The sequence below is a fragment of the Hemiscyllium ocellatum genome, chromosome 12 (genome assembly GCF_020745735.1).
Source record: "Hemiscyllium ocellatum isolate sHemOce1 chromosome 12, sHemOce1.pat.X.cur, whole genome shotgun sequence".
In the NCBI taxonomy this organism is placed as follows: Eukaryota; Metazoa; Chordata; class Chondrichthyes; order Orectolobiformes; family Hemiscylliidae; genus Hemiscyllium; species Hemiscyllium ocellatum.
In genome coordinates, this window is record NC_083412.1 from 62160162 (window position 1) to 62173997 (window position 13836).

General features: G+C 38.1%; 1 protein-coding gene across 1 annotated transcript in view; it reads left to right on the forward strand.

Annotated features, from left to right (window-relative positions):
• Positions 1 to 8874, forward strand: part of LOC132821089 (uncharacterized) — a 49378-nt gene extending 40504 nt beyond the window's left edge. Inside the window, exons 16-20 of the mRNA XM_060833608.1 lie at positions 1926 to 1988; positions 2498 to 2573; positions 4603 to 4687; positions 6543 to 6630; positions 7164 to 8874. Coding sequence (XP_060689591.1) covers positions 1926 to 1988; positions 2498 to 2573; positions 4603 to 4687; positions 6543 to 6630; positions 7164 to 7274 — 423 coding nt within the window. The 3' untranslated portion in view covers positions 7275 to 8874. The remainder of the gene's footprint in view (positions 1 to 1925; positions 1989 to 2497; positions 2574 to 4602; positions 4688 to 6542; positions 6631 to 7163) is intronic.
• Positions 8875 to 13836: the final 4962 nt, after the last annotated feature.

Genomic DNA, 13836 nt, shown 5'->3' on the forward strand with positions numbered 1-13836 from the left:
AACCACCTTCAATATATTTATATCCTTCCCTAACTAATGCGACCAAAACTATACCCAGTCCTTGAGATGTGGTCTCACCAATGTCCTTTATGTTCAGTTTTTCTCATATTTCCATTTTCACATACTGTGCTCCATCTGCCAGATGTTTTGCCTGCTCACTTCACCTAGATAGGTCTACAACCTTGTTATGCCACCTTCACAAAATACTTTTCTAATCATCTTTATATCATCTGCAGGTTTAGCCCCTGGCATTTGTTCCCCTCACCTAAGTCATTGTTATAAATTGTAAGAAGTTGAGGACTAGTACAGGATAGCCCAGCCCAAGTGCTTGGGGCAAACCATTTGTCACATCCCATCAATTTGAAGAAGACCATTTTATGCAAGCGCTGTTTTCACTCTATTTTTCATTCATGTTAGTGTATTACTCCTTACCTATTTTGTTCAACAACCATTTATGTGATGCCTTGTCACTTGCTTTCTGGAAATGCAAATACAGTTCGCCCGTGCAATTCCCTTTATCCACAGCATGTTATTCATTGAATTGTACAGCATGGAAACAGACCCTTCGTTCCAATTTGTCCATGCCAAACATAATTGCAAACTAAACTGGTTCCACTTGCCTGTGTTTGGCCCATATGCCTCTAAACATTTCCTAATTAAATGTCTTTTAAATGTTATAACTGTACCTGCATCTATCACTTCCTTTGGCAGATCATTCCACATATAAACTGTGTGAAAAAGTTGCCCCTCAGGTCCCTTTTAAATCTTTCTCCTCTCACATTCAAAATTTGCCCTTTAGTTTTGAACATCCCCACCTGAGGGAAAAGACCGTTGCTATTCATCTTATCTATGCCCCTCATGATTTTGTACATCTCCATAAGGTCATCCCTTAACCTTCAATGAATTCCAATAAATTGGTTAAACATAAGTTCCCTTTAACATAACCAGCTGACGCTTTTCCATTATCTTAGTTTTTTTCTCCCAAGCATTGACTTATAATCTCCTTAATGATCAATTCAAACGCCTTCTCCATGACAGATGTCAACCAGGAAACAATTTCCTGTTTTCTGCTTCCTTTCCTTCCCGAATAAAAGGGTTTTATTTATTATGTTACAGTCTGATGGGATCTTTCCATAATCTCAACAAATTTTGGGAAATTAACACCAGCATATCTACTATCTCATTAGCTGCTGCTTTTATGAGTATGGATGAACCCAGATCTCATTAAACCATGGCTGTAGCAATTTGCTTGGCATCACTTCCGTACTGATTGTAATCTCATCAAGCTCCTCTCTTCCTTCAAATTCTTGGTATTGCTGAGATTTTTGTTTGTACCTTCTGTGCTGAAGACAGAAAAAATGTATTCATTTGCCATTTATTAGTAACTTTGTTTACTAGTTAATGATCATTTATACCTTAAGAGAGATTTCCTGTGTTTTGATGGGTAGTCTGAGGATTTTTGTAGCTGTTTTCATTGAATTATTTGCCTAACACTTGACAGTTCTGAAGCAAGACAGAGAATTCCTTGTGTTGTCAATGTGAGGTTACATCTGGTTGTCTTTAAAAATGTTTCTGCTGCTTATAAAAGGTTTTATTTTTAAAACGTCTGGTCAAAATATAATAGCTGAGAAGCAAAATAATAGATAGTAAAAATAAAGCTGAAAACCTTCATTCTATGCCACAGATTTGGTACTTGTCACTTTGTCTGCATTTCTGCATGCAACTTCTGTTCTCACTACATATTGAAAGATTATCCTGGTTTGAGTTTTCTTGACCAATCCTCTCTGTTAATACTTGAAAAGCATTAAATTTCCTTGTTATTTCCTTGTTGCAACTATATACTGTAGTACCAATTTCATTTTTTGATGCTCAGTGCATATCATGTTTTTTTTCTTAAACCATATCATTAATATTTTCTTTGACAGAATCTGGACACCCGAGCAACTTTAGCTCTTGCTTCTAACTTCTCTGTACTGGATTACATACAGGTATGGCACCATGCAGAATATACATCTTGCTTACATAATTAATATTTTGCTTATTTCCACTTCCTCCTCCCCCATCCATTTTTTTTCTTTGAGGGAGCCGTTTCCCTGAAGTATGTAATTGCAACTACATCCACTGCTTGCTTTCTGCTGTTGGGGTTGGTCCTTTTGAATGATGAGATGTCCATTTTTCTCTTTCTGGCTACTAAGTAACAATCACTTAATCAATGTCTGCTCAGTTCCTTTGCTGACATAACTTCATATTTAAAAAGCTCACATCCTTGCATCTGCATGAAAACCTTACAATGCAGCTATAACACCAGAGAATTATATAATTGGAGTGCGTAATACTTTTCAGAATGGATTGGAAATGTGTGAAAGAGGAATAAGGGGTGCTCTCTGTTCACATCATACCACATCTACTTATTCCTCCTGCAGCTTTCTGATGGGCATTTTCACTTTTGGAAAAGGACGTTCTCTTAAGCTTCAAATTTCTTCTTGTGTCTACACAGGCTAATCGGCAGCGATCACGGACTATGCAGTTCTTAAAAGAAATCTTTAATGATGTGGAATGCATCGTCACACCAGGTAAAATTATACTTTTGTCTAATGCAGTGTTAAACAAATTAATGTTCTAAATTAGGAATGTGCTGGTTATTTTAATATAGATTCTGTAATCCACAAATATCCAAATTTGTCTTCATGAGCCATTTTGACACGCAGTATTCAAACGGGGGCACCTCAAGTGAAGTTGAAATCAATGTTTCTGTTAACTTGTGATTCTTTCATCCTGTCATCACCAACAGATCTTAGTCTCCTGATTTATCAACTAATAAATTAAGTGCATTCAGAGCAGCCCTTCCGAATAGCACATATTTATTTTATAATCAATTTTTAACAATGTTTACAAGTTATTAATTGGAATGAACCTGTAATATCTATTACATTAATGATTGTTTAATTACCTACATCTCTTAGTCTGGATTCTAAGATGCTATAATTTTCTGGTTACAATCTTTTTTGAGTTGTGTGGAATTTTGAAATACTAATTTACATATTGTTAATTAAGATGGACATAACGAGCACAGTGGAGGATTTCCATTCTGACTTTATATTTTAAAAGACACAGACAAAAGGCTGAAGTGTTTAGGATGAATTTAATAGCATTTGCCATGTTCTTCTCTAAATTCAAATAATATAGAGGAAGTTGTGAACCTGAAGAGGGGAAGAATTGAATAATATTGCTGACATAGAGAAAGACAGTCTTGGTGATTGCAGAAGTATCAGATACAAACCTCATCTTGGGATCAAATGCGATACTGAGGTTGTAAATAGACTAGATTAATCTCAATCTGTTGCCAGGGAGGGATGGAATTGGTGGCTGCTGATCATATTTTAGTGTGGGGACTGAAAACAATGGCTTTAATTCTTTCCAATATTTAATTGGAGGATATTTACAATATGCTATGGTCCTTTTTGGACTATGGCTAATTAATTACTTGTGTTCATTTAGCATAGGATGTCAGATAAGCAGACTTAATTTACTGACAGTGCAGGAGTTGAACGATGTAGCGATGATGAGTTAGACCTGGGTGTCATCAGCATCTACATGGAAGCTAACACTCTACTTTTGGATGATGTCACCAACGGGGACAGCATTTAGACAAGAAAACAGAACGTGATGATGAATGGATCTGTGGGATGACCAGAGATCACTCTCGGGGAAAATGAAGAGAAGCCATTGTGATTTTAATTTTTGGGATAGATCCTTTCCAAATACTGAAACATTGGGATGTGGCCATGGTCTAAAATGAGAGCTGAAATAATCTAGATTAAGAACAAATAAAAGAATTAAGAAAGAAAAAATAAGTGTTTGGCAACAGGAAAAATGCAGCACAGTGGATGTGAGGAATGTCCGATCAGCCATGATCCTGTTGAATGGCAGAGCAGGCATGAGGGGCCGAACTCCTGTTCCTATTTCTTATGGTCTTAACTCATCTGGTTGTTCATTCTGATTCAAATTCCATCAACAAAGGAGTAAATTCATGATAGATCGTGTATTTAATTATAGTGTTCTAGTGGAACAAAATAAACATTCTTTAATATTTTAGGAATAGACATTGTGTTCAGTAGAGTGAGACTATGATTATCACAGTCTCAAAAATATAGAAGAATGCTGTGGGTTGATCTTTGAATATGTATGCATTTGTCAAAGGGAATGAGGGGGGTGCTGTGTGTGAGAAAGTCAGCACAGGCAACATTAGCAACTATTGTGTTTAATTATTACTTTGGTGATTTTGGAGATGTAAAATAGCAGCTGAACTTCAGTGTGATATCCAAGGCAGGAGTTTTCATTTTGATGGTGTCCTGAATTACTTGATAATATCAATCACAGGCATTTTATCTATTCAGGTGAATGAGGCTAATCCCTGGACTAAAATTGAGTGAATATTTATACTCAGCAAACATAGCTAAAGATTTGCTGAAAATGTGTACATAATAAGAAGTAATAGCAAAATTGCCACCAATTGTATAGCATCCAGTCTCCATGTGATTTAGTGTGTAGCCTGATGCGTTCAGTGCTATATGTTTATATTGTTCTTATTTATGCCTCTAGCTATAGCCTGTACTGCTCTACATTCTGAACCTTCTGACTTCGTCACAGGGTGCAGTGATTTTCGATCCATGTTCCGCACAGTAAGGTAAGAATGAGGATGTTTCATTTCTCTTATTTTTGAGTGAGGAATATCAAGTAAAACACAAGAACATCAAATGGTCTCTTGATCCTGCCATGTTCTACAATGAAATACTGGCTGTATTTAAATAAAAAATTGAAAATATGGGCATGATTTTTTTTTGCTTCAGACTGGGAAGACACAGATTGGCTTGTCTTACGGCTTGGAGCATTTGAGCCAACCTTCAACCCACATTCACACCATGTTTTTGTCTTTGAGAGACGTGAACAAGATAGGTTCAGTTTTGCAAACTGTGGTGCAATGTAGGAGTAATGTAACTGCAGAAGCGGGCTGGCGGGAGGCCTGCTTTTATAGATTCATACAGTGTGGAAAAGGACCTTCAGCCTGTCAAGTTTACACTGACATAACTACCGTTAAAAGTGGGCTAATGCCAATTTCCTGCACTTGTCCCATATCTTTGAATGTTATGATATTTGAAGTATTGATCCAAATATTTTTTTAAAGTTTTAACGTTTCCAGTCTCCACTACCTTCCCAGGTAGTGCATTCCTGATGGCCTGTACAAACAGCAGGTTACAAACTGCGTAGAATTTAGAGATACATATTTAAGGCTACAGGAACTTTGGAAAGGACAGTGTCATTATGAAAGATATAATTACAATATCTGAAGAAGGGCTCATGCCCAAAACGTCGATTCTCCTACTACTTGGATGCTGCCTGACCTCTGCTGTGCTTTTCCAGCAACACATTTTCAGCTCAGTAGCCCAGCTTCCAATATTGTTATTGTGCTTCCTAAACATCAAATAGTGAGATCTGAATTTGTGTAAACATTTAACATTTACTTGTCAGTAAGCTTCTTCCCATTTTTTTTCCTTTCCCCACTCCCTGCCACCCACCTCAGCCTCTATACTGAATGATTCCTCATCCGACAATTTCTAATTCAGTTCCCCTTGTGCTCTCACTTTTTTCTAAATTAATTGACATCCCTAAGATCCACTTTCCATTTGAATTCTCTCAACTATAGCAGATTCCCCTCCAGGCTAGCTCTAACTTCCCACATCACCCACATGTTCTTCATTCCCTGTTACCTTCTTCCTTTCCACTGGAACATTTCCCTATTGCTGATTTCAAGTAAATAAATATGACACTTTCAAACTCAAGACTTCCTATCCTCAAATGTTTAATTCAGGATGGTACCTCTGCATTTACTAATCATCTTCAACAGTACCTGTACCTTTGAAGTCTTTGTTCATGGCAGAATCTTCTTTTTTTTCCACAACAATTTTGGATTTGTATGTGCCTTTTAAAGTAATAGAACATCACAAGGCACTTCACAGAATAATTAAAATAATGGACTGTGACAGTCAACCAAATAATCAGAGAATCCCTACAGTGCAGATAGAGACCATTTGGCCCATTCGGTCTGTAGTAACCCTCGAAAGAGCATCCCCTTCTATCCCTGTAACTCCACGTTTACTGTGGCCAATCCAATGAGCCTAAGTCTCCCTGGATACGATGGGGCAATTTTTTTTTAGTATGGCCAATTCTGCACATCTTTGGACGAGAGAAGAGGAAACCCATGCAAACTCAGGGAGAATGTGCAAATTCCACGCAGACAGTCACCCAAGGCTGGAATTGAACTTGAGTCCCTGGTGCTGTGAGGCCACCATGCTGCCCTAGAGATGTATATAGGGAGATATTAGGGAACACTGGGTAATAAAGTTGCTGATGTACCAACAGGAAGATAAATAAGTAGGAGGCCTTCATGACTGGATAAACAAACATACCAGAATCAGATAAACATTAGTTTTAGCTGTGAAAATTCTTAACCTAACTGGTTGATTTTTTTATTTTCATCTCAGATATATGCAGCTTGCAAATTTGACAGGAATTCCTTCTCTTGTAGTCCCTGTTGGATACAGCTCCTCCAGGCTACCCATAAGCCTTCAGGTAATGCTGAATTCTGTCAGTTAATGCAGATACCCAGAAATTTTATTGTGAACGAATGAGGTAAACATTTCTCATTATGTCTGATTTGAAGGCAATGCTTTGATTAAATTATAGATACATGATATGACTAGTTGCTGAACAATTGTGGAAGACTCCATTATGCAAAAGTGAAGCTATAATCTGTAGTACATGAAATGTAATGAGCCAGAATGATTTAGAATACGCTGTAATTGGGGTCAATCGGTGTGAATTGAGACAGACTCTGTATTAACATTAGCTGAAAACTACAATACAATCTATGAAATGGTTGAAATCAGTACAAGTGATTTTTTTTTCCTTATTCTGCATCGTATTTGTATCCATTAATTGTTAACAGAGGCCTTTGATTGCTAGATAATGTGATGACCATATCCAACTCTATCTTGTGTTCCCAGCCTTTTGTGCTCTGCAATTGCCACACTACTACACTTTAATCACATTGTCTGCCATAAAAAGAAATTGGCACTTTAATTACTCTTAATGTTTCCTTTCAGATTATGGGTAAATGGTGGGATGAAGCAATTCTTTTCCGGGTTGGAATGAAGGTGGAACAATTCCGAACTGAAACAAAGAAACCTCAGATTTATTATGATCTTCTGCAGTGAAGCATTAAGTTATCCCCATCTGTGTGACTGTGTATTCGTCCTTATTCATTTCTCTTTGTTATACTACTTGTCAGCCCTCCTGCTGAGAGAACAGCTTTCTTCTTTTTTTCTCTTCTTCCCTTTTACAGATTACCTGCAGGCTGCTGGCTGTTGAGAATAATGCAAAATTAAGATGGTATATGGTATATTTACATGTGCATAATAAATGAACCAATGCAAATCGTGGAGTGTTAACATTTTAAAGGAACTGAGAGTAGGTGCATGCCTTAAGAAACAAAATCTAATTCCAGGAGGAATTTAATTCTAAATTAGAAGCTACCTAATTAAATGTCAACATACTGATCTTCTGCGCCTGTTAATTCAATTTTTGATGATGGTCATTGAGGAACTTAATCATTAAATTTAACAATCACACTGAACTACTAGTGGCTTTCTGAATTTGGATCAATTCAAATATACAATTTGGGATTTTGGATTGTAAATGAATGCTTCTGCTTTCATTTACAAGTAAGTTATTGCAAAGTTGAAACTTGGCACATAAAAGAAATGAAATGTAAATCAGAAAGTGCTACAAACAGAAAGTGAGCTAGTCAGCATCTGAGGAAGCACACAAATTAATGTTTTGACTGCAGAAAGGTGCACATGAAACTTTCTTTCCAGATAAAATTAGCCTGGAAATGACCCGGAATTTTCAGGACTGTGCAACAAGCATTAAAAAAAACTAGTTTTTATTTAAATTCTTCTTGTTGCATCACAACTTGGCTAACTGCCATCAGGTAGAAAATTATTTGCTGTTTTTGTTCATCTTAAGTAACCACATTTCCAATGTTTCTGATAGTTTTGCCAACCTGATGTTACTAAGCCATCGGGGATTTGATTTTTGTCTGTCAGAGGGAGAAACTATTAATGTTCTGTCCCCAAAAGTGAGATCTAAATTCATAATATATTGAACAGGCATTATAAATATTTAACATGAAATTTAATTTTGTAACCAATATCAAGGCTTTCTGACAAGCCATTTAAGTTTAATTGATTAAAACATTGAATCGCATGTCTTCCTTCATTGTCTTGCATTTTAAATTGTATAATTATCATACTGAATTGTTCAGATAATTTTGAAGAAATTTCCTCAAACTTCTAGTTTTGATGGGGGTGGAATGAATGTTATTAGTCTGATTGTCTATTACACACCTTGCCCAGTTTTCCTTTTCATTGATATTAAAATCAAGAAAAAAATCAAATGGGGCATCTACCAGGTGATTAATCTGTTATCGCCCATTCTACACTAACGCTGAAATTGAAAACTCCAGTGAGCGTTGCCGAACATTGAAGATAAGTAATTTTTTGTTAAATATTTGATTAAATAGAAATTCCTGTATTGCTCCTGTAATTCTTGTTGATGATTTGTGTTTTTAACAATTGCAGTTGTACAATTGTGTCATGAGTGACCAACTACTTGATTGCACAGCACATAAGAATCTCCTCCATTGGATGCTTTATTCAATTGAATGTTTCAAATGAATGTGATGGATCCCATCAGCATTTTGTATATATTCAGCAACTGTAACTTTGAAATGTTTCGGTTTTAATAAAAGATCTTTTCAACATCAGAGCTGAATAAGGTTACTATCATTTAGCAAAACCGTTTAGAAGTCCTGTATTTTTAAACATGATAAAATTGGAATTTGAGATTATGAGAAACAAAGTTCACATATCAATAAATTTCAGTCAAAGTCAAATTCTGAAGCAGCGAATTTTATTGAAACGTACTTGCAAGACCAGTGGCTAACAAGTAGGCACACCGATCCAAGAATTACTTCACAATTTATACAGTTTAATTGAGTCTCTCTCAGTACTTCCCCATTTACTTCATTGACCTAGCATATTACCTGTCAAACCTATCACTATTCCTATTGTATTCTGCCCCTGTCTAGCTGCACTCCACCCTTGTTTACTTCTCCCACTACTCTAAGCCTGGCGCCCCTTAATCTTGTTTGTTTTATCCCTTATTTGCAACTAACTTGGCTCGTTCTGGTGCCTACGGGAGGGCAATCTGCTGAGCTGACATGGCTCAGTGTTCTTTTTCCTCCTTATCTACTTGTCCATAACATATTCCATTGTTGCTCGTCATAATCATAACTTTTGAATGCAAGTTTTAGCTAACTCAGCTCTTTGCTGAAACAATTATACAATTGTGTAAGTTAGTTCATCACCTTGCAGAAGCAATTATGTATTCCCTTCATATAGTTTCATCTTTGTATGCAAGTTTTAGCTAACTTCAGCTCTTTGCTGAAACAATTATATAATTGTCTAAGTTAGTTCATCACCTTGAGGAAGCTATTATAGCTGCAGCAGCAACACTGCTTTATCTATATTCCATAAGAAGTAAATGAACAAAATGATCATGACAGGGTTTCAGTAATTTACTGCATAAGTAAATGCTGTGATAGAACCCTACTTAAAGCAGTCTTCACCAACTTCAATTTGATCTTGGGGCATGAAGAAGGCATTTTGATGGATGGAGTCCATGATCGGTCAACATAATTTTCTTGCTTTTCTAATTGATGTGTCTATGTATATAATTTTCTGGGCTCTTCTAGCATTTACACTTCTTGGTAACAATTATATTTGCACCTCAGTCTCTTTACTAGAATAGTCAGAATAGTCATGTTCCTATTGAATGGTGGAGCAAACTTGATGCTGAATGGCCTACTTCATCTCCTTGATCATCTAAGCACTGGATTGGAGCAGAAGCTTTGATGTCTGTTGTGGTTCTGTTCGCCGAACTGGAAGTTTTTGCTGCAAACGTTTCGTTCCCTGGCTAGGGAACATCATCAGTGCTATTGGAGCCTCCTGTGAAGCGCTGCTTTGATGTTTCTTCCGGTATTTATAGTGGTTTGTTCTTGCCGCTTCCGGGTGTCAGTTTCAGCTGTAGTAGTTTGTATGTGGGGTCCAGGTCGATGTGTCTGTTGATGGATGTTCTTGCCGCTTCCGGGTGTCAGTTTCAGCTGTAGTGGTTTGTATATGGGGTCCAGGTCTATGTGTCTGTTAATGGAGTTTGTGGATGAATGCCATGCCTCTAGGAATTCCCTGGCTGTTCTCTGTCTGGCTTGTCCTATGATGGTAGTGTTTTCCCAGTCAAATTCATGTTCCTGGTTGTCTGAGTGTATGGCTACTAGGGATAGCTGGTTGTGTCGTTTTGTGGCTAGCTGATGTTCATGGATGTGGATTGTTAGCTGTCTTCCTGTTTGTCCTATATAGTGTTTTGTGCAGTCCTTGCATGGTATTTTGTAAACTATGTTAGTTTGGCTCGTGCTGGCTATTGTCCTTTGTTCTAGTGAGTTGTTGTCTGAGTGTGGAAGTTGGCTTGTGTGCTGTTATGAGTCCTAAGGGTCGCAGTAGTCTGGCTGTCAGTTCTGAGACGCTCCTGACGTATTTGACATGAATTTGACTGGGAAAACACTACCATCATAGGACAAGCCAGACAGAGAACAGCCAGGGAATTCCTAGAGGCATGGCATTCATCCACAAACTCCATTAACAGACACATAGACCTGGACCCCATATACAAACCACTACAGCTGAAACTGACACCCGGAAACGGCAAGAAGATCCATCAACAGACACATCAACCTAAACCCCACATACAAACTACTACAGCTGAAACTGACACCCGGAAGCAGCAAGAACAAACCACTATAAATACCGGAAGAAACATCAAAGCAGCGCTTCACAGGAGGCTCCAATAGCACTGATGATGTTCCCTAGCCAGGGAACGAAACGTTTGCAGCAAAAACTTCCAGCTTGGCGAACAGAACCACAACAACGGACACCCGAGCTACAAATCTTCAACCAGACTTTAAGCTTTGATGTCTGTTTGTAGTGTTCCTAATTTGGTATCAGTAAAAATTGTAATTTTTCTTGTGTTATGTCCAAATATTTCACAAATCTTTCATGAGTGGAAAAAGAAGAGATACCTGGACCTAATAGAGTGTGCATCCCTCCAATCTTTCTGATTTAGTTCTACCATTTAGTTTTGTCGACAACTATCCATCCATCAATTTACTTGTTATACTTTTAATATCATGTGCCTAAATATCTTGTGAAATGTTTAAAATTTCTTCCAAAAATCCATGTAGTCAACATTAATTATAATTTTTCCAAATCACTGAAGTAACTCTAGCAGAATCTTTTCTTTATAAGTTCATAGCAAACCCTTGATTAATCCATGTCTTTATAGTTGTGCATTAATTTCACCCTCTTTCAGTCTCTGTTGACTGCTTACCTTGGCATTATAGTCTCTCTTGAAGAAGAAAGATTTGGAGATTCCATGTGGTGATCTCCGTTCTATTGGTGCTTGTCAGAAGTTCTAGCACTAGACAGGGATCCTAGACACAACCTCGGGTAGAACATGCAAACTCCACAAAGTCGCCCATGTCTGCGTGGGTTTCCTCTGGGCGCTCTCGTTTCCTCCCACAATCCAAGGATGGTGCAAGTTAGGTGGATTGGCTATGCTAAACTGCTAGGAGAAAGTGAGGACTACAAATGCTGGAGATCAGAGCTGAAAATGTGTTGCTGGAAAAGTGCAGCAGGTCAGGCAGCATCCAAGGGGCAGGAGAATCGACATTTTGGGCATGAGCCGTCATGTCCGAAACGTTGATTCTCCTGCTTCTTGGACGCTGCCTGACCTGCTGCGCTTTTCCAGCAACACGTTTTCAGCTATGCTAAACTGCTCCATTGTGTCCAGGATGTGTAGGCTTGGTGGCTTAGCCATGGCAAATGCAAGGTTGCAGAGGATAAGGTAGAGGGTAGAGTTTAGGTGGGATGCTCTTTAGAGGGTTGGTGCACACTTGATGGGCCAAATGGCCTCTTTCCATACTGTCGGGATTCCATGATTTCTATGATTAAAGACCAAATGGAGGCCGAATACTTATGGCTTAAAAAAATGCTTCAGCTTAAATTAGTGTGAACAGATCTGAGAGTGGTCACCATCTTGATTACACAACCCTGCAATAACATCACTTTCCACACAAACATTATGATCCCAGCTTATAGCATTACAAGTCACCGACTGGAGTGATAGTGCATAAATTTTACTTTGCAATTTGTACTTTAGTTAAAGAACATGACACTGTATAAAAGGGAAAACACAATTCAAGTTTCAAAATATTTCTTTCTGTCTTCCACCCTTAACTTTAAAAGCATTGAACTATTCAGCTACAGGCTTATTTTAAAAACAAAGGTCTTACTAAAATGCAAATGAATAAAGTCCAGACAATCTGATACCAATTTTGAAATTCAAAATGTGAACTGAAAATAAATAATGGATGCAGTCTTCCCAGTCACTGAACAATGTGTGCATTGACAAAGTTAGGAAAATCCCAAGGGATTACTGGTGAAGAGCTTGATGTTGAGAGCAGAAATCCAAGATGGCACTTATTTTTGCTTTTCTGGGTGCAACTTGGTCTGTTCCTGCATCATAGCCCAAATAATCCACTTCTAGAAACTCATAGACTTTTATAGCACAGAGAAAGGACATTTGGCCCATGTTTGCACCAGACAACAAAGATATGACTACAATAATCCCATTTTCCAGGTCTTGGCCCATAGTTTTGGAGGTAATAGCAATTGAAGTGAATATCTAAATATCGCAAAAAGTTTCTGACTCAATCATTTGTTCTGGTGTTAAGTTCCAAACTCCCAGTACATCCTGGGTGAAAAGAAATTCTCTATTTCCTCAGCCTCCTTTTTCTTCCCTTACTTTGGCAAATTTACATTTCATGATATTTATGATAAAATTGGCTGTTGGTAATCAATCGAACAATTTGTTCAAGTGTTCTAAGTGCTCCTCACGTTGGTTATTTGCAAAAATGTTTCTGATGCATTTTTAATTGTAAAGAACATGACTTTACATTGAGGTTACAAATGTTGTGGTTCTGTTCGCTGAGCTGGGAATTTGTGTTGCAGACATTTCGTCCCCTGTCTAGGAGACATCCTCAGTGCTTGGGAGCCTCCTATGAAGTGCTTCTGTGATGTTTCCTCCAGTTATCAGTTCCAGCTGTCCATTGCAATGGTCAGTATATTGGGTCCAGGTCGATGTGCTTATTGATTGAATCTGTGGATGAGTGCCATGCCTCTAGGAATTCCCTGGCTGTTCTCTGTTTGGCTTGTCCTATAATAGTAGTGTTGTCCCAGTTGAAATCATGTTGCTTGTCATCTGTGTGTGTGGCTATGAAGGATAGCTGATCGTGTCGTTTCATGGCTAGTTGGTGTTCATGGATGCGGATCGTTAGCTGTCTTCCTGTTTGTCCTATGTAGTGTTTTGTGCAGTCCTTGCATGGGATATTGTGTATCCGTGGATATTAATGTTTAGAAGACAATGTGTTAATGAGTAAATGGAGAGCACTTCAAATACCAGCCGATGGGCAGAGGTACATCAGGTGATAGCTCCATCTGAGTTCCACCAACACCCTGGAGTTGTTCAGGGAGAGGTGGGCGCCACAGGGAGTGGAGTGCATCATTCACCCCCCCCCCCCCAACTCTATTTTGATTTAATCCCTGT